Below are 26,388 nucleotides of genomic sequence, written 5' to 3' on the forward strand. Positions count from 1 at the left end.
CCACAGCGAGGCAGAGCAAGTGATAATGTTCAGCCCTGGGCTCTCCATCATCACTGGCCACGTAGGGCTGGTGTCCTAGCTCGCAGCCCCCAAGGAAGAGACATCTGAAAGGAGGGGTGGCGGCCCATGTGTCTGATCACAGATCACACCCGGGCAAAATAGACCGACAGGCCCTATGTAGCCAGGACTCCCCCACAATAGAACACTGACCTGGTCTAGCTTGCCAGGCAGACACAGAAATGCAGGTAATCGAGTGGGACACACAGGTGCTGGGCCCGGCCCAGAGATGGGGGGTGGAGGCTCAGGAATGCCTTTCCTATCCTTTGGACATCTCAATTCTGTGGTTCCTGGAGGAGTGGATTTCTGAGGGCCCGAGACAACAGTGGGGCCAGGGGCGGAGTGAGGATTTCTTCCCCTTTCGTCTCCAAACATGGCACCTCAAGAAGCAGTCCAGGATTGGAGTGTGAGCCATAGAGAGACCTATGCAGATGCTGACACACAGCTGGGGCTTGAGTGTGACTGCTCGTGTTGCCCAGGTGGGCCTCCTGGGCATTCGGGTCGGAGGCAACCCCCCACCCTAATTTCTTTCCCTGGTCAGAGGCTGGTGTTGACTCTTGTGGGGGAACTGGCCTGGTGTCTACTTTGGCCACCAGTTGACCCACTCGATCCCCATGCCCAGACAGATTAAGGGTGCCAGCAGCATGAGCCGCGACAAGGAACCACAGGCCCAAACCAAGATAAATATATATAGAGCACCAGCCAGGGGTACAAGGGGCACTTACAAGGACTAGCAGGATGCTGCTATCCTGCCTACTGGAGACAACACAGCGATTATATTGCACACCATTCAGGATTTCAAAACAACTCTAGAGACCAAAATAGGGGAGGTGGGTGTGGACGTGGCCCTGCTGCGCCAAGACCTCTGCCAGACAGTGGATTGTATAACTGAGGCACAAAGGAGAACTTGGATGGAGGCAGAGCGTCTGTGTCCGCTCAAGGATGAAAAAGGGAGAGAGACGTTCTGCCTCTATCCATGACCGCAGTCCCTGCTCCAGGAATACCTCTGAGGTTGAGACTTCTAATCCCTATGGAAGCCCAACAGAATGGATGTTATTGCACCGGACCCAGTTTTAGGCCTCCTCCATATGGCCCTGGAATGTTTTGATGTTTTGAGAGAGCCAATTGAGCTGAGGCTGAGAAGCCCCCGTGGAGGCTCCCCCTCATCAGATGATTGCCTGCATCTTGAATTCTAGCGACCGCAACACTGGTCTGCATGGTGACAGAGCAAAGGGTCCGCTAATGTTTTAATCCCGCTGCATACTGATTTTCTCCGATTACACTTGAAAGGTTCAGGCTCAACGTAAATCCTATGACAGAGTGAAACAAAAGCTAAGCACCATGAACCTACAATATATGCTCCTCTATCCAGCCAGGTTGCATATCAGTCACAACTCAAAGACCTTTTTCTTTGACTCCCCTGAAGCGGCATGGCTGACCAAGCAATGGCCCTTAACTGTGAACCAACCTTCGTGGTGGCAATCTTCCCCCCCCCCTCCCCTCCCCTTCAGGGGCTGGCGACCGCGGTCTGAAGCCAAGGAAAAGGGGTGCTGGAAGCAGTCACGTTGCAGGTGAGGTCGTCATTCGGATGGAAAAGCTTCCACAGAATCCAAGGGAGAATGCAAAACCCAGGGGGCATTTGAGGGACCTGCAGGCTGCAAGTGATCTTGATCTTGCTCCAATGAGGGCAGAGGATGGTTCTCAGAAAGGGAACAAGAATGACTGATGGGGATAAAGCTTATCCAGGACCAGAGGATTCCTTTTTAGGCACACCAGCACCGATGTGTCCTTGTGCTAAGATTGTCTGAACTGGTCCCTTGGGGGAAGGGGGAGCATGCCTTGTCCATCTGGACATACCCAAGCTATTTTGATTTTTGTCGGGCTTGGGTGACAGATGCTTCTTTGGGGAGGGAAGTATAGAGGGAAGGAGATGGGGGGGGGGGGGGCAGGTTTTCCATTTAGATTCTTTTTGGTTGTTTCAGTTCCTGACCAGTGTGAGTTAATTCCCCATCAGATTACACAAAACTGTATTAGGAGGTTACACCTGGCACTGGTCCAAATTGAGTCTGTCAGGGTATCCATGGCAATGCTGTGAATTGACTGAAAAAACTTTTGACTCTGTACATTTGGTCTTTCTTGATTAGAGACTCTCCAGATTTGGGTTTAGGGACACATTATGAGCCTATATATTGGTTCTCTACGCCTTTCAACAAGCCCATGTAGGCATAAATGAGGTTTTGTCTCACAGGTTCCTGATTAGGAGGGTGACTAGGCAGGAATGTCCCTTATCGCCCCACCTGTTTGCTGTTGAACCACTGGTGGTTTTGGTCTGTTGCGATGCCTAAGTATGGGGTTTCCATTGGGGTTTGATGACCTAATAGATGTATACGCTGACAGTGTTCTACTATTCTTCACACTTCCAGCCAAGACAGGCCCCTGCCTACCTCACATCCAAGAGACCTTCGGGGTGGGACTCTGGGCTGGCGGTCAACTGTAATAAATCTCTCCTGGTCCCCACGCAAGTAGACCATTGGGATGAGACCTCGCACCCTGGGATTCCCTTATGCAAACTTATTTTTTTGTACCTGAGGTTCCACGTCTCAAGGGAACCAAATCTTACATGGCGCCTCAACCTGCGCCCACTGGTGCAAAAGGCCAGAGCAGACATGGCCATTGGGACATACTCCCCCTGAACCTCATGGGTAAAACAGCCCTCTTTAAAACTAAGGTGCTCCCCTGCTTCCTTTGTACCTTGCAGAATTATCCACTTCACATTCCACAATCCTGGTTCACGTCACTGGCGGGAATGGGTAGACAGTTTACATGGGTACATAAACCCCTATGGGTTGCTTCGGGTAAATGTCTATGTAAGGTATATGATGGAGGCCTAGGGGTGGAACACCTATGCCTTCACAATTGGGCTGCCCAGCTCCTGACCATTAATGAGTGGATCCATGGGGGGTGGGGACACCTAACGATTGAGGGAGAACTGTCTCTCCTTGATTTCCATTTAGAATGGGTATTCTATACCGAGCACCTATTCCGACCGCCCTTCCTGAACCGACATAAGTGGTATTCTGGGAATAGGGAATGGCTTTGTGTTTGACTGCTGGGACTGTAAGCTCACCATGGAGACTCCCCTGTGGGAGAGCATTTGGTTGGCACAATTGAAGGGATTCAGGGGGTGGGGCAGCATAGGGCTCTCGCACTTCGATGATGTATGGGACAGGTCCCACATTAAGGGCCTGATTACAACTTTGACGGAGGGGGTTAATCCGTCCCAAATGTGACAGATATCCCACCCGCCGTATTACGAGTCCGTTATATCCTATGGAACTCGCCTCCAAGTTTTTCCGTTATTTACAAATTCAACATGTGGTTCACAAACCTATGGATGATCTCCATGATATCCCAGAATACAGTCCACTGGATGGTTGGTTTCTCAATGGCCTCTAGGGGGCCGGGTCTCACAAATGTATAAGACTCTAATAGCACACTCGCCAGATCTGCTGATCTCATTCAAAGCTAAATGGGAGACCTAGACAAGGCAGAATGGCAGAAGGTGTGTATGGCACCACGGACACTGGCCATATCATCGAGGCTCCAACTTATACAGTTCAAATACTTACACCAAGCATACCTCACACCTCGCCTCTTGTGAAGGGCCCGTGTCTGTGCATCTCCAGGTTGCGGTAGATGCCAGGACCCTCACAGCAATTTCTTTCATATGGTGTGGTCCTGTCTCGTTATTTCTGGTACTGGGAAAACATCAGGTCCGCCTTATCACACATAGTGGTCACACACATAGAGTTGAACCCCAAGATTGCACTTCTGGGCGTCCTGGATGAAATGGGCAGCCCCCTCCACCCCCCGCCAGGGTGATAGAATCTTGATGGGTCTAAGCGCACTCCTAGCAAAATGGGACATAGATACATACTAGAATTCTCATTGTCCCCGTCCTCAGTGCCTGGACGGCAGGCATAGACTGGTGCGCTAAGATGAGGAAACTGTTTACATTGTGAGAAGATACCCTCACAAATACAAGAAAACATAGCACACTTGGTGGGCTTATGGCTTGAATGGTGAGGCTGAAGAACACTCAGCCCCACCCCACTAGTTTCAATCCCTGAGTATAGTGAGGGTGGATGGGTAGGGTTAAATGGAACATGTATGTATTTTATTTTGACAGAGAAACAGATTGTACTCTTTGTACCAAAATTAATAAGATGATCCTATAAAAAACATAACTGCCCCTGTTGTTTGGGGATTGACTTTCTACCCATGGCATACCTCTGACATTTGGGATATCCCATTAGCTCTCCCCCTGGTTAGTTCCAAGCTGCTTGGTGTATTCTACAGTGTCATAAATGTAATAAGTGTGACGAGGAACAATCAGTGGGAGAGCCTGGATTAAGACTCCCAATTAGTATGTAGATGTCTTTCTGTTCCCCCACAAAAGCCATATGCTAGTGCGCTTGATGACAGAATAGTGTGGGAGAAATGCTAGAACTGGGCAGATGCACCTTAGTGTAGGTATAAAGTGGCTGGAGAGTTAAGAGTTGACATTTGGAATGAGCAGTAGCCTGGCCACCCAAATATCAGAATTGTAGAAGCAGACTAAAGAGTGGAGACCACCTCTCTCCTCGCACTCACTTGGAAATTTCCCTTTCATTAAGTATCTTTCCCTTCCAGGTTATTTTTTTGGACTTCAACTGGTTAATTTCCAAAAAATGTTCTCATTTTGACTTGAGTCAACATACCCTTATTTCAGTCCTGCCACTTAGATCTTCATTCTCGTGTCTACGTGTGTTCACACCCCAGCTTTTTGGTTATTAATTTAAGGAGCACTCTGATATTTCCATAAAAAATGTCCATAATAAACAATCTAATTTCTTCCTCTTGATTCTTCTATCACTTCGATGCCAAAGACACGCAGATTTTCTCTTATTATCCCACCTTTACTCCCAAATCCAGTCATAAATCTTTGAGTGTTTTAATGCAGTTTTTTAGGCCTCTGGTGCCTTCTGATGAACTATTCTGAGATGGAAGTCCTTTGTTTTTCTTCCTCCTCCAATACCAGCACATCTCAAACTTCTATCCACTTCCCTCCTGACAGCTTGATTTTTGCCTTCACCACTGGAAATCTAGGTAAGCTGTTTAACCCTTTGTACATGGAAGTGTTTATTACTACCACCACAGCAGCACATTATCAGGCTATGAATAGAAAAAGTATGCTCAATATACTAATTAATACCCTAATACTTCACAGATTAGATTATTACAAAATCCTTCTTGTGGGTCTCTATCAGAATTATTTCTTTCCACTGGGCAACGTGATTAATCTCTCAGTCAATACTTTATTCAGCTTTCCAGACACACATCATGTTCTCAAAAAGCCGGGTGGCTCTCAGGTAACAGCAAAGCCCTAATCACCCCTTTGACAGTTGTGTTCAAAGTGAAGGTTCTGCCAAGAACCTCACTAACACTTTTTACCTGCTACACAAACTCCAGGAATCTGCAATAATCACACCAGAATGTACTGGTCTCTACGTCTTCTAGGCCCCATCGTTGAAGCACCCTATACTTCGATATCTGTGACTGCCCCCACTTGACCACTTTAAAATCCTTCTAAAGATCCATATCAAGATTGAAGAAACATGTATACACATGTAGTTTGAGATTATACCCCATATCCTGGCTATTGGTTGTTTTCTTTCACTGTTCATCTCTCCCAAATCAGTAAATATTTATAAATTCTTCAGTTATCTACTCTAGTTGTGTTTGTTTCATACCATAACTACATGTTATAGTATCTTTGTGGCCTTATGTGCAACATTCCGAATAAAATGTCTGGGGCTGTTGTCGAATAAATAAGTCACTGTAATGATTACGTTAGTTCTGTGAGCGACTATCAGGGTAGTAGAATGAGGCCATATATTGGTTTTGAGGGCGACAGATGACTGTTAACATTGCCTTAGGAACATATATTTTTCTGGGATCAATGGAAAACTTGCATGGTTGGAGGGCTTATCTCGTAGCTTTGAGACATGAAGTTACCATATTCCTTGCTGAGTGTCAAAGCACTATTCTCTAGTCTTTGGCCTTTAACCGTTAATCTCATTTAATGGTTGATTTCATTCCTGCGGTGTATCATTAAATGTCACAGACACCAAGATCATTCTGTATGTCTTTAACAACAGATGAAACGTCAAAGCTCAGCCTCTTGTACCACTTGATCCATAAGCATTCAACTATTTGAGCATATCCCTCAGCTCCCATATTTGTGTGGTGAGCAAGACAATATAATTTTTATTACCTCTGCAGTAGATGTGCTGAGCGATCTGCCAGTGTCCATTTTTTTTTTCTTTTTTTTTTTCTTTTTTTCTTTATGGTTGTAAATTACTGCTTGGAATGTGCTGTGTCGAATGCTTTTGGAGACAATGTTTTCATCATCTGTCCCATGAATTCTTCTTCACCTCAGAAACTTCTGTACACTAAAGATACTTCTTGTATTACCTGTCCTCTGCCTCATTCCTCACTTCCTCAGTTTTGTTGAGAAGGGATCTTTGGATCTTTTGAAAGTGTGCTTTGCCAGGAACATGCATGCATGGTAGTTTAGTTTATCACTCTGAATATGGGTATGACCTTGCTGGGTACAGGCCACCTTGTGAAAGCTGTACAGAGTTTTTACATTTACTGCCAAGCACCATAAAATACCAGTTTTTCTTTTCCTCCGAATTAAAAGCCACAGGTCACTGACTGACAAGATCCGCACAGAAGGGTAAGCATTGAGGATCTGAAGCACTAGGCAAGCAATAGCTTGTATCTACATCTCATGTCTCACTGAGATTGTTAGGCTCACCTACCAGTGAATGAGCTAAACCGTAATAGATGGGTTTGAAGGTCAGCCTGCAAATTGATTCCTTTGACTAATTGGTCACTCAGAACTCACAATGCCCCACACATGAGAATGATCCCACGCTTGATCATTTTCTTACTTGCAAATTCAAACATCAGTATTGCCAGTTGAGTGGTGCGATCATCATATGCTTTCACCCTAATATTCCACTGCTAATGCCAGTCAGCGTATTGACAGCCTTTACTTTTCAGCATACTTAGAAATAAACATCCAACAATCCCACAATGCTACTGTACTCTTAAAGGCTCTGCATAGCAATCATTAATATTATCATTAGTGTAACATTTCTATTGGCACTGCCAGTCTATTCTTAAGCATCAAATAGTACATTGGTAACGAAGGCAGAAATAAGTACACAGTGACCCAACTTAGTTTTGACAAATGGACTTTCTAAATTCTTAACCATTGCTAGAGGAGTTCATCCAGGCGATACAATAACATCCTACTTTAGTACTTCTTTAGTCCACTTGCAAAGATCATTTGCAGTCACGGTGCCTCATACCACATTTGTTTTCATGATGCATAATTGCACCTGAAATTAGACTGCTTTAAAAACTCAAAACAATTAATCATTGTCTCAAATACTCTCAATCTGTGTGAATGAACCATGAGTTGCAGTAGAACCAAATAAGTTAGTATAAAACCTTTTGGTCTACCACAAAGTTGGCACCATTACTACAAGTAATCTTTGCCCTTTTACTGCCCCAGGCCCTGTGTTTTTGTTGAAGCATTAAAGTTGAACATCTAAACGCTTTCTTAAATGAAGACATGCCCTTTATACTACATGCAGATGGCATCCGCTTTCATTTCTAAAGCAATGAATATCTGTTCTTTTATTAATCTGTGCCTGCGTTTTTCTGATGTTATAAATAGAATATATTCATTCCTGATCAAAACACATTGCTGATGAAGAGCTCTATACCTCAAAATGTATTCGAATTAATTGAATAATCGCCACAAGTAATCATTATTGGAAGTATTTTTAAATGAAGGAGTAAAGAAAGTTAGAATTGCATGTTAAAGGTGTACCTACCTTCAGGGTGAGCTCAAGAAGCTTATAGTATAATAGAAACAACAAAGCACAGGCAGAATCTGTCTATTTTGTACCAGGGCTTGGTTACTGTTTTAGGGCTTTTGGCTGCAAAACACGAGCTTTGCATTGCACCTTCCGATAGAAAGTTTCTGTTCTTAATGGCAGTCACCATCCAAATTATGTTTTTTGCTGAGTTGAGTCATCCCTGTCCTTTGTCTTCCTTGATTATTCGTTTATTGGTTAATTGGGCCTGCAAAACAATCAATTTTCTGTTAATTCCAAGTGCCTAAATTATTCCTTTTTTTGGGCTTCTATCCAATAATAATTTGTGGATAAGAAAGACAAGAATTGACATAAGTATACAGTGGAAGATCGTTTAGATGTGAGAGCTAAGGAAGAAATTACTAGATGTATCTGAAGGCATGAGGTAAAAAGCCATTGCTAGCAAGAAATGAAAAAGTAGTTTCCAGAAACCAGACTCCTTACAAGTCAAAGTATGTTTTTATTGATTTTTGAACAGCTGTGTTTCGGTACATAAATGAGTCCAAACGTATGATTCTCTGAATATGAAGACACACCTGATAGAGGCAAGTCCGAGATGATAAAGTGACTGAGTTAAGTAGTGCGGTTTAAACTCCCAAGATGGCAGTCTTTAGTGACTAGAGCAGTGAAATGCAAGGAAGGTAAATTGGACAGATCATGTCCATGGTAGCAAGCTGAATAGAGCTGATTGTTTCTGAGAAATTAAGTCTCGTCAGTTGCATAGTTAGCACTTGGGTGAGAAAATTTAGTCACAGTGGAAGACAATGTTGCCCAATATCCTCTGATTGACGCCTTTCTCTTTCAGTGGTTAAATGCTCTTGGGGAGTAGCTCCGCGCACCCTTCAAAGCTCCGCAGTGCTAAGGAGGGTTTATGATGAACAGAAACCACCTCCGTCATCTCAAAAACATAGTGCAGCTTCTGAAGAGCAGGAGGAGCCAGAAGAGCCACTGCATCATTCTCGCTACAGGTATGAGGCATCAGTTTCCTGTTTCTAGACTATTTGGTAATGTTACAAGGATTATGCATGGTTTGACTGTCATGCTCTCATAGACTTTGACTACTGTGTTTGATCACATATTTGCACACAAAGCCTAGACGATTCTGAGATTTGTTAGCATGTTGTCTGGCTTCCCATCACACCATCATACCATCTCGAAGAAGCAGCCCAGCTGGAGAGCCAAAATTTGCCATTAATTCCAAGTCTGAAGTGACCACCTTCTAGTTTGAACTGTTATTGGCCTTTCCAAAACTTCAGTAACATGCTGGTAAAATGACTCCAGTGTGAACAGTGTAAATACATTTAGACCATGCCAACGTGCTTAGCTTTGTAATTAAATTGAAAAATGCTTGAGTGTTCCATTTGACTGTGGTTTGTATACTTTTTATTCTGTTAGGTAGGTATCTAAAATGAAAGCATTGCCTAAGATGTGTACATATCACAGAAAAGAAAGATGTATTTTGTTGACAGTTCTGCAACAATATATTTTAAAATTCTAGTGGAGCAAGTCTCGATAAGAGTCAAGAAATTGACAACGGAGCAAAACTGTAGTCCTTGAACCATTAGACAATCAATATACAATGAATGAAATATCGGATCACCTTGGCAATCAGCATATACTAAGTATGGGCACAGACGAAACTGGATATTACGTAGTGACTACAAAGTAATGCAAGGAGTTTGTTCTTCTCAAGGAAGCAAACAAAGTGTGGTATGATTGAAGATCGTAACTTATTTATTAAGATAAATTCCAACAACCTAATTTAATGTAAGCATCAAAGCGGACAGAACAGTCAACACTTGTTTTTTCCTATGAAATACCTTTCTCAGGGATGTAGGAAAATATTTTTGGGCCATCCATTAAAATCAAAATGATACAGTGCATGCAATATAGAAAATGCATAAGCTGTCAAGAAACCAAATGTAGCGAACAATGCCAGTTAATATTATTTGGCCTTATTACCATGCTGTCTGAAAGTTTTAAGTATCACAATGTATACACAACTGCTTTCGTACAAACTCTTTGGCAAATGTACTCTTTGCAACTGTTTTTATAATCTCTGTAGAAACACCTCAGCATCATGATACTCTGAAAGCCAGCGGCTCTATACGTTTCAAAAATAACTAACTTGAAGAGACTTGCTTTTGCCACTAAGGTGCTCTTGGCGCTGAGGGTGTGATAGTTAAAGGTATTATACCTGAAGAACCGTGGGTTAGTGTCCCTTCTGTAAGCAAGAGTGTTGTAGAATACAATAGGGAAATCTCCCACATTCTAGGGCACATATGTTTGATACATAAGGTCATTTTAAGTGATCCAGAATGCTACCCCACAACGTCTGTGGTTGATGTTGTGAGGAAAATGTAGACATATTGCATAACATCAACAGTTGAATAATGGGTAGAGGGAGCAATTTGTTTTCACTGACAACTGGATTAGATTTCAGAAGGATTTAGCACAGATGATCTTGGTTTGGTTTCTTATAGATTGGGTTCAAGCGTTTGCCCAGAATTGCCTCTATCGATGCACAGATACATGCTCTGAGCATTTACCAGGAGTTGCTCTGATTGATCCAGGCTATCAATTTTAAGTCCACAACGTCTGTGAGCGGTCCCCAGGGCAGGATAACTCACAGAATTCTAGGAGCAAGTCACCAATGTAACTTGCTCCCTGTTATTTTAAACTGTACTTGTCTAACTAGGACAGAAACCTTCCAATAGTATCTCATGATATGCTCCACTGCTGAATGGAAAGGCATACACCTGCTTCTCCAAAGTCAATAGTGCTGCTGTCTTTTTTTGTGACTCCACAGGGACACCAATGAAATCAGTAAAGTCTCAAGGCTCAGGCCTAAAACAAGCCATATGTTTTGGTTAGAATGAGGTGGTTGCAGCAGCCATATAAAACCTACTAAAAAGAATAAATAAATTAGCACATCTCCTTTTATGGTAGTTACGTGTAAGCCCTGTTGATGATCTCATACCCAGAAATGGTAGAAACTGTTCGCTGAATATACTCCATCATTCAGCCCATGTAGGTTATCCTAATATACCTATAGATACGAATTGCAGGTTTGCAAAAAATTACTTAACATGCATACCTTGACCTTGTCATTAAGCCAGCTCAAGTGTGTCTAGAACCCTCTTCTCTGAACAATGGTAGATCATGGGGCTCCAGAAACAATTGTATTAAAGAATTTTCAAAAATATCTTAGGGAATGTCATGAAAAATGTGCATAGAATTTTCTAGCAATGTTCACAGTATTGAGAGGATGTCATGTTTCCTTAACAGCCTGTAGAACTTTTTCATCAGGGCCGTTAGTATCCCAATAGCTACACATTTTAAGTGCCTGAAGATGCATTTTTCGGAATTACGCATGCTGTTGGCTTCTGTCTAATTGCTCTTGAGAAGAGCTTGAGCTTGCTGGCCTTTATGTTTTTTGAATTTTGAGTTTAGAAGCTTTAATAAATTTGACTTTTTTATTTGAGAGGGGGCGAGAACCCGGCTCAAATAATTGTCACAATCCTTGTCATGGTGATTCACAAAAGTCACAAAAAAAAACCTGTGCTTAACCCTCTAGTAGCCTGACATAAATCAGTCAGGCTTAACTTAGTGGCAACATGTAAAGTATGCATGCAGTATTCAAACAGTACTAAAGTGAAAACACAACACAAGAAGGGTCCGCCGGGCAGCCCAACAGGGTCGAGGGCAGGTCTAGGTGGAACTGGTCAGCCGGGCAGTTGCAGGGAAAGAGGCGTCTGAAAGTTTTTTTTTTTTTTTTTGTGTCCCTGTAGCCGAAACAAGTGGTCATCCTCGACTTCTGGGTAGAGTGCATACTTTTTTTATCCTTGTGATCCTTAGAGCCACTTTTGGGGGCCTGGGCTCAACACAAACAGGTCAAGTCTTCCTTCAGGTTCTTCAGACAGCAGGGCAGTCTTTCTGATTCTCTAGAGATCCAGGAGAGTTCTAAGGAGATGACTTTTGGGTCCACTTTTATGTGGCAGCATGTGGGTGGAGGGTAAGCCTTTGCCCCACCCCCTACATCTATTTTGGTCTGTTCTTTCCCTCCACTGGGTTTTAGGTCCGCATATCTAGAGAGACAAGTGGGCATCCTTTGAGAGTCAGAAAAGGGCTGGGCACACCACCCAGACCATCATGTCAAGGGAGGATCACCTACTCCCTACACAGAGAGCCCTTTGTCCACTGTCTGGAAGCAATACACATCTCATGGAGAAGTGTGGCTCAATGGTTAGAGCGGCAGACCCTGATGCAGAAATCTGGCCCGGGACCAGGGTTCAATTCCCACCTTGGCGGGTCTTGGGCTCAATTTCCTCAGACCTGATAATTCTCGCGTCGGTGCCTAATCTAATTCATGGGTCCCACTCTGTAACTCTGGGCAATAGCTTGCTTAATCTCCACAACGGCCCCAACAGCGCTGGGATGCCTGGCTTCACCTTGGAGGTTGCCCAGGAGTGGGCACCTCACAGGGAAAAGCCAGGAGGGGTTCCACAGTGGTATGCGTACAGCGCCTTGAGACCCTAACGGGTGAGTAGTGCGCTATACAAGTACGAAGTTTACAGTTTACTACACGGGAGCCATCAAAGGTCATGTAACGCAGGATACTGACAGAAAGGCCCTTTTGGCTTTAGGCAGGAAAATGACACTTTTCCAAAAGTGTTGTTTCCAAAACAGTAACACTAAATCTGACTTGACCAAAGGTAGGATTTTATATTACTATTAAAATGAATTCTTGAATCATTTTTCTAGCTGCTCGCAAACTGAAAGTAAGCAGTAGAAGTTGTTATAAAGTAACCCAGTGTTTTCCTATGGAAAAGTCAGTATTGCCACAGTGAAAACCGACTTTGGAGGTTTTTCACTCCCAGGATATGTAAAACATGAAATATACATGTCCTACCTTTTAAATACCATGTTACCTGCCTTATGGACATTTATAGCCTACCTAAGGGGTGACTTATATGCATTAAAAGCAAAGGTTTAGGCCTGGCAAAAGGTTTATTTTGCCCAGTCGAAATGGCAGTTAAAAATTGCACACCCAGACCTGGAGACACGTTTTACAGTGATGCCTTAGTGGGTGGCACAGTGAGTAGCATTTAATTACGGGCCCTGAGTAAATGTAATAGCATATACTAGGGACTTAAAGTAAATTAACTGTGCCAAATAGATCTATGCCAATTTTACCTGGGTTGAACGAAAGAGCACAAGCACTTTACCACTGGTCAGCAAGAGTAAAGTGCACAGAGCCTTATGACCAACAAAAATAGTTTCAGCAAAAGAAGGCAAAAATCTGGTGTGACCCTGCAGAAAGGGCAAGTTTCCAACCTAGGTGTTTTAATATTGTATTCACAATAGTATCGGTAACCGACATCCTTCATATGTGCTTTTCCTATCAAAGCCAAAACGCACGCCCCATATACAGTGCTCATGACATCAGCCTTGATGTAGCAGATGATTTCACAACTGACATAACATCTCACTAGGGACACAGCCTGTTACCATACCAATAATATTATGAATTACAGGACTTTTGATTTGGTATGACCTCTTTGTGTGTATGTTGTAATTTAAAGATATGGCACAAAGTCCTTATGTTTATTGTTACTGTGAGTTCATTATTGCTGTGTTTGGAGTATAAGTTATGGTTTGCATGGCAGGCATGTGAGTTGTGGTTTGCAGAGCTAACCATAACTGTGGAATTTCAGGGATTTTCCATTTTATTTTAGAATCATGTGGGTTTTAAATTAATTTCAGAGTTTATTTCTAAATTAAGTTTTCTTAGATGGAAAGGTAAGTGATGGGTGGTTGTGTGGATATAAGGGTGGTGATGGTTCTGCAGAAAAAAAAATGCCATACTCGCAGAACATTAAACATATGAACTGTCTGCCAAATTTCAAGTAGACCTGTCAAAGGATGCAGTAGTTATTAGCAAATGAAACTTTTTGTGCCACTCTTCTGACCAATGCCCTCTGGGATGAATCTCCGTAAATGAAAAAATATTGAGGATAAAAGTATCCTTTCAGCTGTCAAGATTTTATAATACAAATTTGTCAAACTACCAATCGAATTTACATCAAACAAGCAAAGGCAGTTTGATAAGTAAAGTTCTCCTTATGTCCCAAGTTTGGTGTAAAATCATTTCAATTGCAAATTAAACTTTCCACGTTGAACCCAAAATAAGTGATCTTTGTACAGGTTTGTCAATCTGCACCAACGTTATTAGCATAACAAAAACTGATTTTCTATAGCAACTCCGACCTAACCATTAATCTCAAGCGGCATCAGTATTTCTATTGAGCCCTTATACCAAAGCACTGAACATGCTAACAAGATTCTGTCTTTTAGTTACGCAGATCAGGGTGGGGAGCAGTCTGAGGACTATGAGACTGAGGAACAGCTGCAGCAGCGGATCCTCACTGCTGCCTTGGACTTTGTACCGGAGCATGGCTGGTCTTCTGAGGCCATTGCTGAAGGTGCCAAGGTAAGGAGAAAGCAGAGTTAAAATGGGCATATAGAACCAAACGTGAATGACATGCAATAGTACAGCCCTTTTCCACGAATAAGAGAAGTGGACCTGTTTAGTAGGGGCACAAAATTGCTTTATTGTTTTTTTCACTGTGCTCCATCCACTTATTTCCTTGCTCACTACTTCTTCTCCCCCCATTTTGGTTCTTCAGTTTCCTTGTTGCTTATGTATCACATTTTCTCACTCCCAATGTCTTTGTACCAAAACAGTTTTTAAAATCTTCTCAATCCACCCTTTGCTCTTGATCGTCCTTGTTCACCCACCTTCTTTTCCTTGCAGTCCTTGGATCTTTCTGCCGCTGCTGCTGGGATGTTTAACAACGGTGGCAGTGAATTGATCCTTCACTTTGTGTCTCAGTGCAACACGCGCCTGACGGATCTGCTTGAGGAGGAACACAAGTTGGTGCAGCTGGGCCAGGCAGAGTAAATATAGAATACTTTATTACTCAGTAATTTGCAGTATTGAGAATATCTGTAGACACACCTATGTGCTGATAAATAAATGAGGTGAATGAGTAAGGTGGTATTTATAGAGCGGGGCTGTCGCCCTGACAGGCATACTGGTCCTATTCTGGCTGTTACCCTGAGGGTCGTCATGGCATTAAATATTGGCGAGGTATAGAATGCATCATGTGTTAATGGATCTCTGGGTACAGTGAAGGCTAAGTGTGCATTGTATATCCTCATGCCTTTGGGGAAACAGTGGCGTTCATTCACACCAGTGGAGCCTGGTCAGTTGCAGGGAAAATGTTTACCCACCTTATATGCTAAAGATCAAGGCAGGGCACATTGAATACAGTGACACTAGAGCCTCAAGGAAAGGGCTCTTGTGCACTTTTACATTGGGGCAGTCAGACCAAGCATAATGGATTTCACCACAAACTCTGGGGAAAACCCATTACATGCGTGGGTAGCTGGAACAAGTACAATGAGTATTGTACCATTTGAAGGCCTAATATGACAGTATTTCTCACACACTAGAGAGACTGCTCTTTTTTTATTTCTTTTTCTGGGGGATTATGTAGGGGAGATACCCAGTGATTTGTACCATGGACCACAAATGATCTTTTTTTTAAAGGAGTTATGCAGTAGGTGCTGCCTACCACTCACCAAGCAAGTTGCGAAGATCGATTGTCAGCTATGAAGCTGTCCTGTGACTTGTTTAGGGAAGCCAATACTTTAAGAAAAAGAACAAGGTGTAGCGTATGATCATCCCTTACAGATTAATGACTTCCTAAAAAGTACGACATTCTGTTGTTTCTTGGGATCTAGGTACCTTCTTAAAACTTTTAGGAGGTTTTCGGTACTATTCAAGAGCTATGCTCAGTAGGCTGTCTGTGTCCTTCCAACATGTTTCATCCATTTTGCTATCTGTCAGAGGACAATGAGGGATTCACTAAATCTTAATGCCTTATCTAGACTGTAGTTTGGCGGCGGTTTCTGAAGGTTATGGGGCCAGACTACAAGAATGCCCTATGAATACTTTAAGTTTTGTCATCTTTCATCTTTCTGAGTCAGGTGACTTTATAGGGAACAGAGACCTTGTGAATTTCCATATCATTTATGCAGTTGTGTTAGAGTCTTTGAAGAGTAGTGGTAGAAACTTGTCTATTTCTAGTCTGAGGTGTCCATAACGCAACAAGGTGATTTACTGTTGAAGTGCTGCTATGTTCATGTTTTCCTAGCTCCTTGCACTTGATATGAATCTGTTGTCATCCTGCCCTCTGTTCATCTCAAATTCCTTCTCCTGGTGTCTTTGTGGCTAGTATTTCTCTGACAGCAGGTCTCTGTTTGAGGGTCTCCCTGTCCTAGTTTATGCCTCTGTGGCACGGCTTTCTCTAGTCATTGAAGACCTATTTAAGGTTCTCTGTACCAAATCCCCTTTAACCTGGATCCTGCCATTGACGATCCTTGGTCCAGATCCACTGATCTATATATATATATCCACCTCTAGATCTTTATGAATACCTAGAACCTCATGTGCAAAGATCAGCATCCCAGCAGATCAACTCCGTCTTTCATCTTTTCCGGGGAGCTTGATAAAATGAGCACCAGTGAGCTGTGTAACAATAAACATGTTATTGTAGAGCCTAGATACCCCTTCAGGGTGAATGTGTGCTTTTCAAATGCTTGTGTTATCTTGCATCTTAGAATATATGCATGTCTGGTTAAGTCACACTAGGGTGACCAATTAGGTACTGGGCTACATTTATCGGGAATGTTGCTCTTGCCGCCCAACGTTTATGTCTGTATGTACATCGTCACACAGAGAGATCTAGTGTCTGCTGTGGGGTGGTGTAGTGTTATGACGTGTGATATAGAATGGTGATGATCTGTGATATTGTCAAGTTTGATGCTGTTTGATGTAGTGGCATGTGATGTTTATTTTGTAATGCTGTGGCATTGACATGAAGCCTCTTTGCATGGCTCAGAAATTGATTGTCATTAGCCCCATCTTAACATATCCCCAATTATTGCTGGTGTCAATGTGGAGAAGTGCCAGCTGTGGATCTTGAGCCCTAGATTTCAGGGGTGTATTTACTCAATTTAGAGGATCCCAGATATTTTTTAGAGGGGGAAGGTTCCTTCTAATACTTTTCTCTTTAGTGATGACAGGTTTGGCGGGCTCGTAAGATCTGGGTAGTGTGGTACTGAGTGTGTTGGATGATCTGTGTTCCTTTGTAATTTGAAGTGGTGTGGTGTGATTTTGCATGCTGCGCTGTAGTGTAATGGGGTGAAAGGTACTGTTGTGTGACATGGTGTGGTGTGCAATGTTGGGGTGTGAAGTGATGTTTATGTTGTGCTCGGGTATTGGATGGCGTGAAGTTCGAAGTGTATGATGTAAAGTGTTGTGAAAAGTGTTGAATGGTATGTTGTGTCTGCAGTTGTTCATGGAGGTGCTACAGTTTTGGGTGATATCACATAGTGGTGTAAGATGCAATCTATATTTGGTCTAATAAAAAGTTGAGGCAAATGATAAAATGTGGATGTAAGATGTTGACTTGCATGATGTGGTATAGTATGCTGTAATATTGTAAGTGCATCAGCTGTGGTGAGGTGTAGTGTGGTAGTGAAAGGTATTGGTTGAATGTCTGTAGTGCTTGTCTTGATCGGTGGTCTGGTGTGGAGTAGCGTTTTTATGGGGTGTTGTAGCGTATAAAAATGTGTTGTCTAGTATGGAATAAGTGCTGTGATGTGGTATGTTGTGATCTGATGTTGTACAGCTGACGCAGGAACTTTAGTTGGATGTGGAGTGTGGTATTCTGCAATCACTGGTGGGGCTTTGATCTGTATTTTTAAAACTGTAATGATAAAAATCAAGGGCCAGAAAATAATAGCAATCCTCCCAGAGGTAGGTGAAAACAACAATACATACTATAACGACCATTATCAATGAGCGAAAGAAGCAAGAGCTCCAAAAAGACTTAGCCATTCGCTAGAGGCAGAAGAAGATGCCATTCCTTGACAGATGAACGATCACTGTCCTGTCTTTCATCAATGATTTAGATTTCATCCTCTGCACCTTTTGCTTTGGGGATTCTTTGTTTTTAGCAAATGTACTCTGTGCATAGATGGACTTTCATTGGGATGCAGCTGCAGGATCCCAGATTTAACTGTTTTATGCAGAACAAGCAACGGGCTATATTCTTGTCAACTGTAATAATGTTCCTGCCTTATTTGGGTGAAACACTTAAAGATAATATTCGGAAGCATGGAAAAGCTTTTCTATTTTATTAACCTAAAGGGTCCCCATCAGTGATGAGAAAATCATGAATGACCAGAAAAAGTTTTCAGTCTAGTCCTATAAACCCATTAGACTGGGAGGTTTATTAACCTGCTAGCTAAATTCATGAAAATCTCCCAGAGGCTTGTATTGAGGGTTCATTTGACTGTTTGGTTAAAGCAAAACTGTCTTTTTTTTTTTTTTTTTTTTTTTTTTTTTTTTTACAAATAAACGTTGTAAGGAGCAAGACCGCTGTGTGCCTATTGATCTTCGATTCTTTTGGCTGGCCGCACTTTAAGAAAAAAAAAAAAGCAGTGGACAAAATTCTCCACAATAACTGCGGTTGAAGGGAGTCCAGCCAATAACTAATTTAAAAAAAAAAAAAAAATCAAGGACTGATGGTACTGCAGTGGACTTCCAAAGGGTCTTTCCAAACACAACAAATTCAGTTTTTATTCAAGTAATTCAGGCAGCATTACTTGAGCCGTCTATGCAAACTTATGAGGATATTCAAATATATAACTTTTTGACAGAAAGAATAGGGATTCTGCTTCTGTTCCTCAGATCAACTTATCTCTTTATTGAATGCTTTTGGTAACAACTTCACGAAAGTCTTGGCTTGTCATTTAACCTAATTTAGTTTACATGTGTGGCATTATTACCAGAACAGCAAGGCTTTGTTATTTTTTTCAATAAAACGTTATTGTTTTACAGGGATAGCGCATAGACAGTACAGTACATAAGCATCATGTCATTTTGCATTTCTCGATTTCCGTGAGCATAGGTACACCTGCCTGGGTCATAAGTACATACACCTGTGTCACAAACCTAACCCATTGGGTGTAGAGCAAAGAGAAGGAACAAGCCATCTGCAAAGTATACCTACTATGTACAAGCCTTATTTTAGGATATGCCAGTTAGTAATTTCTGATGGGCAATGATGCTAAAAACTATCTACAGTTCCATGGCTCCCTAAATCCAATTTCTAACAGATTAAACTACCCCCTCCCCCACTCTGGTCTGCTCTCATGCTAAGCCTCTGTAGCTCACATGATAGAGGCTCGCAGTAGACTGGCCCTGTATGCCCGTACTGTACTAATCCGTAACCCTGTTTCCTTTGGTCCCATTTCAGCACTCTTTAGAGTATAATCAGTACGTTACGTAGCTCCATCCCCGGATGCGGTCCGTCCTCACGGTTCCCGTGGCTCAGACATCATAGTGGACCGGGTTCGTATATCCTACTCAAGTTTATCATCTCTACGGACGTGCCTCATCCGCACCTCTTCTGCATTCGCCTACTCAGAAACATCTTTCAACCATGCTGCATATGTTGGGGGTGTCGAACTGACCCACATTATTGCTTTGCGTCTTTTCGCCAGTACCAGCCCAAGGAGGACAAACTTCCTGCTTATTTTTTTGTTTGCAGGTGAGGGAAGCGGACTCAGCAACACCTGGTGGACCTCCATTAGCACGTCCCACCCGAGACTCTGTTCAGGGTTTGTAGTAGTTACTGCCAGTAGGAGGGCAGGAATTGGCATGACTACACCATATGGAGGAAATCTACCTCCGGAGCCCTACATCGCGCACAGCAATCTGGTCAAGAGTGGTGTATACCATGTAAGACCTGTAGAGTAAGTAATGTCTAGTGTATCAAATTGTAGTGCAAGAGCTTAAAGCTTGCGTTAGAGCTGACCGTCCGTATCCCTTCATGGAGCCTCACCCAGTTCTTAGCCGATAAGGGTCCCCCCAGTATGGTCTCCCACTTGTTCTGTATAGAAGGCACCACCAATGGTAAATCGTCACGTTTTGCCCGTTATAGGTGGGAAATCAATCTACAGCCTTGAGCCGTATCAATCAGTGTTGCCAATTTACTGGATCGGGTGGTTCATTGGGAAACGACGGCCACACCTTCCGATTTTTAATATACTGGCGGTATTGACGCATACAGAGGGAGAGAGACTCCACGGCTTCCTCCCTTGTAATAAATCATCCTCCGGCATAGAGATCTCCTATAACATCACAACCCCAGTCCTTCCAACTCTTCACTGACCGAGTCTGCAATTCGCAAGAAGAGCTGCACTACCCACAATGGCACGTCCGAGGCGCATGATGCACGCCAAAGAACTCTACGAATACCTCTCCCTCCCATACCCCTGCCACCAGTCGGATAACATAAGGGAAGGTGGAGGGGACCCGAAAACCAGGGTTGAGGAGGACCGGAAGGGACCTTACCCCATTGGTGTCCCTCAGAAGCCGCCTTTCCCAGTTATTGTCTTGGTTAATCCAGTGAATCGCATGCTGCAGCTGGGCCGCCACATAATAAAGTTCCAGGTGTGGAACCTCAAGCCCCCACTGGCGCCATGTTTTCTTCTGTGTGGCAAGCCTAACGTGTCTGGGCTTGGTTTCCCAGAGTAAATCTACTATCAAACCATCTGGGGTGCAAAAGTAATGCCTGAGGATTGCTTATAGAATACCTTGTAGGGCATAAAGACAACAGAGTAATATTCATTATTATCACTTTCACAATAGCAATCCTGCCCATAAGGGACAGTTCCTTCTAAAATATAATCAAGGTGCAAAGCCCTTCCTCCACCCTTCCCACATTAAGAGCCAGGTATGCAGGGACCATGTGAGCCAGACAGATCCCCTGATAGCAGGCATCCTTTGTCACCCAGGGAAATCCCACCCTAGGAAGCTCACCAGCTGGGATCCTCACCATTCTCCCCAGTAGAAATAATTTGAATTTATCTAGGCTAACCCAAAGACCTGAGAGCTCTCCGAAGGCACGCATGATGTTTAGCAGAATAGATGCCAAGTAGACTGGCTGCCTCAGATGCACCAAGGCATCATCAGCATAGAGGGAGACCTCATGATTAGTTTCTCCCAGTGCTATTCCCCACGGGCCCAGCGTCTGTCGCAGGGTCTCCACAAATGACTCCATAGCGATGGTGAACAGGAGTGGCGAAAGAGGGAATCCCTGTCTGGTACCTCTGCTCAGCTGAAAGGACTCAGAGACCACTCCGCCCGAGTGTACCCTGACGCACGGTTCAGAGAAAAGGTGACGGACCCATCTTACAAACCCAGAGCCTAAACCCATCTCTGGAACATGTGCCATAAGTATGTCCAGTTCAGGGAATCAAATGTCTTGATGTCTTGGAGTGCCAGGGCACCATCATCTGTCAGGAGCTGTGGGACATAGTAAACGTGAGTCAAGCATCTCAGGTTGTGGAGAGTGTTGTAACTCGGGATGTAGCCAGATTGATCTGGGTGCATCTGGGCAGGCACGTTGCTATTGCTAAGGATTTCCATATCTTTATTTAGGAGAGATATCTGTTTATATGCAGAGGAGACCATTGGATCTCAGCCTGGTTTTGGAATCATGGCGACCAGCACCCCACACATGGAGACCAATTGTAAAGTAAAAGGAGCTTTTCAGTAACCCTAGGACATGTTTAAACAACACACAAATGGTCCTTAAGGGGGGAAAGTACGATTCTAGACTTCCTCGGCAATAGTTACAAATAAGCCTGCAGTTGCTAGGATAATGTATAAAATTAGTTTATTTATAACAAAGATAATCCTTTTGAAGTCATACATCCAATTCGTATCACAATAGTATGCAAACATGGGCGCTCCTAAGAGTGATATGGCGCAATGAAAGTGATTAAATTAGATAATGGTGCGAATGTTCTATATACAGTGCAGATATATATCCTGGATACGGATATCACTGTCTATCTGGTGACGGACTCCGTAGGGCGTCTTCATAGAAACACCCAGCAGAACGACCTTTACTGCTTCCCAGTCAAAGGCCATGTTACTCGCCAAACCCCAGTTGTCAGCAAAGTAGTGTGCCAACGTGTTGTTGATCATTGCTGCAAACAGAGAGAGCCCATTAACACTTCAGCCTGAAGGCACCACAAAGGGATTGCTGGTCGACCAGGCTCACTTCCAAAGCACAGCAAAACTGGAGAATGGTCCAAGAGGTGTCGGGCCAGATAAGTTATTTCTGTAACCTTAAGTGCCATCTAGCCGGAGATGAAACCTTAGTCCATTCGAGTATATGTGCCCGTCGCCGGGGTATAACTGGGGAATAGTCTTTGTGCTTGCAAGGCTTTTGTTTTTGTCAAGAACACCTGAGTCAACAAATCCGTTCATGACACTTGGACCACGTGCATCAAATTCACACTTCATTCTTGGTCCCTATTTATTGATGCACAAAGGTGGGCATATGTCTTGACATTACTGTGAACATTTGATATTTCATGAATAAAGGGAAAAACGCATCTGCAACTGCTTAACAATCCTTCAAGCCTATATTAGTTAGGCACAATCAGACAATCCAGGTTGGAAAACCAGAGAGGCAAACTGAAATTTAAACTAGTCATAATAACATTAAGGCACCTCAAGTGATATATGTATTAGATTGCGTTGGGTAGTAAAGAAGTCCCTTGCTGTGCTGAGGTTCGTAAACACCTTACCATCCTCAGGACTTGTAGTTCAGCAAGGAAACAGAGGCAGCCATCTTTCCCCAGAGCCAAAATTAATTTTTCTAGAGTTGCCGATCTTGTCTCAATGCCTGTGTGGTCTGACTACAGTCAGCCTAGATATGAACTCCGAAGCCACCAACTCAAATGTCTCCCTTACTTGCTGCCATTTGTTTTAGTGAGCAGCTTTTACCAGTCACGTATTCTGTTTCCTCTAACACAACTACGTACAAAAATTGATGTAGCGCTGTCTGCAGGTCGTGAGGTGAGTCTGTGGTTAGAAACACCAGAATCCTAGTCTTCCCTTTTGCACTTTGTTTTCTAAGCAGTCCATCTTACATTCCAGGAGGGAAATCATTTAAACTGCACATTACTCAAAATATTCACTTCTGTGGGATTGTGCTTCCTTACACACAGCCGGTATTCCACTGTGCTCATACAGTGCCCCAGGGGCCCAATTCACTTTCAGTCTTTGTGATTTGGCCTTTCAGGGATTGGTCCCTTTTCCATTGAATGTATTCTGGACTTGATGCTTATGGTGGCACTTTGCATCTCTTACTGAATTCTTATAATCAAAGACTCGTTCTGGTTCAAGGAGACCCCTTCCTTCACAGGTTGCGCCTTGCTATTACAACAATGTGTCACTTGAGGTGCCGGCCTTTGTTGCATTTTGACATGCAAACGGGGCCCTGTCCAAGTTCACCTCTGGCTGTCCAGGTGGCTGATCTTTACTGTATGGCACCAGACAGTCTGAAAACTCTAACTGGGTGTGTAGCCTGGTCCTGTTTCAGGATAGTGATTGGTCTGTTGCGTATTGTAGGGTGTGGTGTTTAGTGGAGTTCGATTGTGTGATGACCTCTTGATGTGTTGTGTGGTTTAACATGCTATGGTACAGAGTTGTATGCAGTGGTTTCAAATGTTTTGGTGAGATGTGTATATTGTGGTTTTGTGAGATGTAATAAATAATGGTGGTACTCAGTGATGTGTTTTGGCAAGGTGCAGTATGGCATTAGGAGCTCGCTCTCTGCCGGTAGGCAAATCTTCGATATTGAACAGAGAGTAACACATAATTCAGTGAACCGGAAACCTGCCTTTTCTTCTGCACAGGAGTTAATAGCATTGATTTGTAGGCCTATAAGTAGCAGCCAGCCTAACCAATCCCAGAGTCCTATGCTCAACACAGTTCGCTCAACAGTATGCAGGCTGCAACATAACCAATCACCATGCAGCAAAGATCCTGCTGAAGCAGAACCCTACAGTGCGAATGACACTGTGTATAAGCTCTGGTCTGGGAAGGAAGAGAAGAGTACCTCAAGTGTAGGACTGCAAGAACTGGAGTTGAAGTGTGCATTCTTTAAAAAACAATCTGCTGACCATGATGTGGCAACCACTATAACAGTTAATATAGTAGTGATGATTTCTGTTGATTCAAAGTAGCTCTCATTCTGGAAGAGGCCGGAGACCCCTATTTTATGATGTGAAAAAACGTGTGGTGTCTGATTGCTTTTATAGGATTTTGTGGGGTGCATCATGCATTATGGTGTTGTCAATCCTGCAGTCAAGGTTTGGGTGACAGTGTAAGTGGAAAGAAAGAAAATCAATGAGTAGGTGCCAAAAACTCTTCTGTTTCTAGTATGCCTAATTCGCAAATATGACAAATTGCCTGTATGCCCAGTTAAAACATAACCAGTTCCTGTTGTACACACATGAAACCATCATGTCCCTATTTCATCGTATTCAAATTGTTCAATATTACAGTGTGATGAAACTGTTAAGCCTCACTATCTTTAAGAAATTGCTTTTGTTGACCACCAATTTCTTAAGTACTGTTTGATGTAATGTTTATACAGTGTTTCTCTTAGAGGTGTGTTTCCACGTGGGCATGGTTTAGCGTACTGCACCTTACACTATGCTAATGGTCCCTAGAAGGCTTGTCTCAGTTGACTCTGCTGGTTTTCTTTATAGCAACATCACAAAATAAAATGATGGACAGAGTGTTGAAACTTTTCAAAAGTGTCACCTGAGTCCTAGTCCTGGGTTTAATCCAACGTTCTTTTGTTTGCATCGTCACCCCAGTTTGGACCCAGCCATATGCAAATCAGTCTTGACCCTGCTCCCTATGGGAACAGTCCAGCCTGAACTGCTATGCCAGGTCCTCCCTGGACTGGAATCTAGCGTCTTGGAACCAGTTTCGGGGAATCCCTCCTCATCAGCCAGGCTAGCTTGAATCCAATGGTGCAGCGAGCAAGGGACGTACGTATGGGCATACTCTAGCCACTTAGGACGCACATAGTAACATCACAAAACAAAACAATAGACGGAATGTTGAAACTTTTCATACACTCACTCCCAGTCACTGTGCCACTGGATTCAAGCTAGCCTGGCTGATGAGGGATGGCACCTCGAAACTGGTCCCCGGATACTTGTTTCTGGTCCAAGGAGGTCCTGACCTGGCAATTCGGACTAGACTGTTCCCATGGGGAGGAGAGTCACGACTAATTTGCATATGGCTGGGTCCAAACTGGGGTGGTGTGTTTTTAAAAAAAACGATGGATCAAACACAGATCTTATTGCCTGGGGTGAATCCATCATCTGTTCTTTTAGCTTTTGTTGCCATAAGTGGGAAGGGTATGCCCAGACGTGGGTCCGTGCTCACTGTGCCACTGGATTCAAGCTAGCCTGTCTGATGTTAGAAGGAAATCTGTTAATAAAATAAGACAAATCAATTTGACAAAGTAATATAGGTTTAATCGATTTTCAGCTGGGAACGACAGGCAGTCTCAACCTAGAGGCCAGGACTGAAGTTCAAAGTTCTAGTTCACAAGCAGTGGTATTTATACTGTAAAAACCACAAAAAACTACGGTCACAAGTTCAGCATTGGCGTAAGCAAGAACAAGCAGTACAGATAAGATAATAGAGTAGAGGTACCTCTTGAAAACAGCACATGCATGATTATTGGTCGCCTCATGGGTGGGTAAGTAACATTGATGTCATTCAGCATCTCTATCTTTCTACACGACAAGTGATTATATGTTATATGATGCTTACGGTAGCCCTGCCTTGTGCAAATGCTTATCTGACCCTTACACAGTTCCCCTCACCAAGATATGAATGACTTGTGGTTTTTAGGACCCTTGCGCTAAGACAGGATACACCCTTTTATTCCACCCTGTTCATGCTAAGTGAAGATTTTGAAAGCGACAGTTGGTGCAGCTCCAAAGAAAAACTCTCATTCTAATGTGGCTTAGGCCTCTTGTGTGTTTCAGCACAGCTAACTTAACAATGCAGCATGTGTATAAGTTTCTGAAGTAATAATTGTTTGTCCTAAATATGACCTGCCTTTTCTATTGAACCCACAGTCTGTCTTTTTTAACATGCCATGTATTAAGCCTTTCACTGCTTACATTGGTTTACAACTATCTCTAGCCTAAAATGTTTGTATTGGGGTTTGGGAACTTATGTTTGTGTGTTCCTATTCTTCCTACATCACTGATGACGGGTGATACACTGAAACAGGTCCCAGTATGCTTGTTTCTGGCTCGGGAAGTTCCTGGCCTGGCAGTTCGGGCTGGAGTGTTCCCATAGGGA

At 43.2% G+C, this 26,388-nt stretch overlaps 1 protein-coding gene across 1 annotated transcript in view; it reads left to right on the plus strand.

Annotated features, from left to right (window-relative positions):
- Positions 1 to 26,388, plus strand: part of COQ9 (coenzyme Q9) — a 57,951-nt gene that overhangs the window by 14,865 nt on the left and 16,698 nt on the right. The window contains exons 2-4 of the mRNA XM_069217319.1: positions 8,857 to 9,019; positions 14,409 to 14,544; positions 14,869 to 15,011. Of these exons, the coding sequence (XP_069073420.1) occupies positions 8,857 to 9,019; positions 14,409 to 14,544; positions 14,869 to 15,011 (442 nt within the window). The remainder of the gene's footprint in view (positions 1 to 8,856; positions 9,020 to 14,408; positions 14,545 to 14,868; positions 15,012 to 26,388) is intronic.

This window comes from Pleurodeles waltl, chromosome 12 (genome assembly GCF_031143425.1).
Source record: "Pleurodeles waltl isolate 20211129_DDA chromosome 12, aPleWal1.hap1.20221129, whole genome shotgun sequence".
In the NCBI taxonomy this organism is placed as follows: domain Eukaryota; kingdom Metazoa; phylum Chordata; class Amphibia; order Caudata; family Salamandridae; genus Pleurodeles; species Pleurodeles waltl.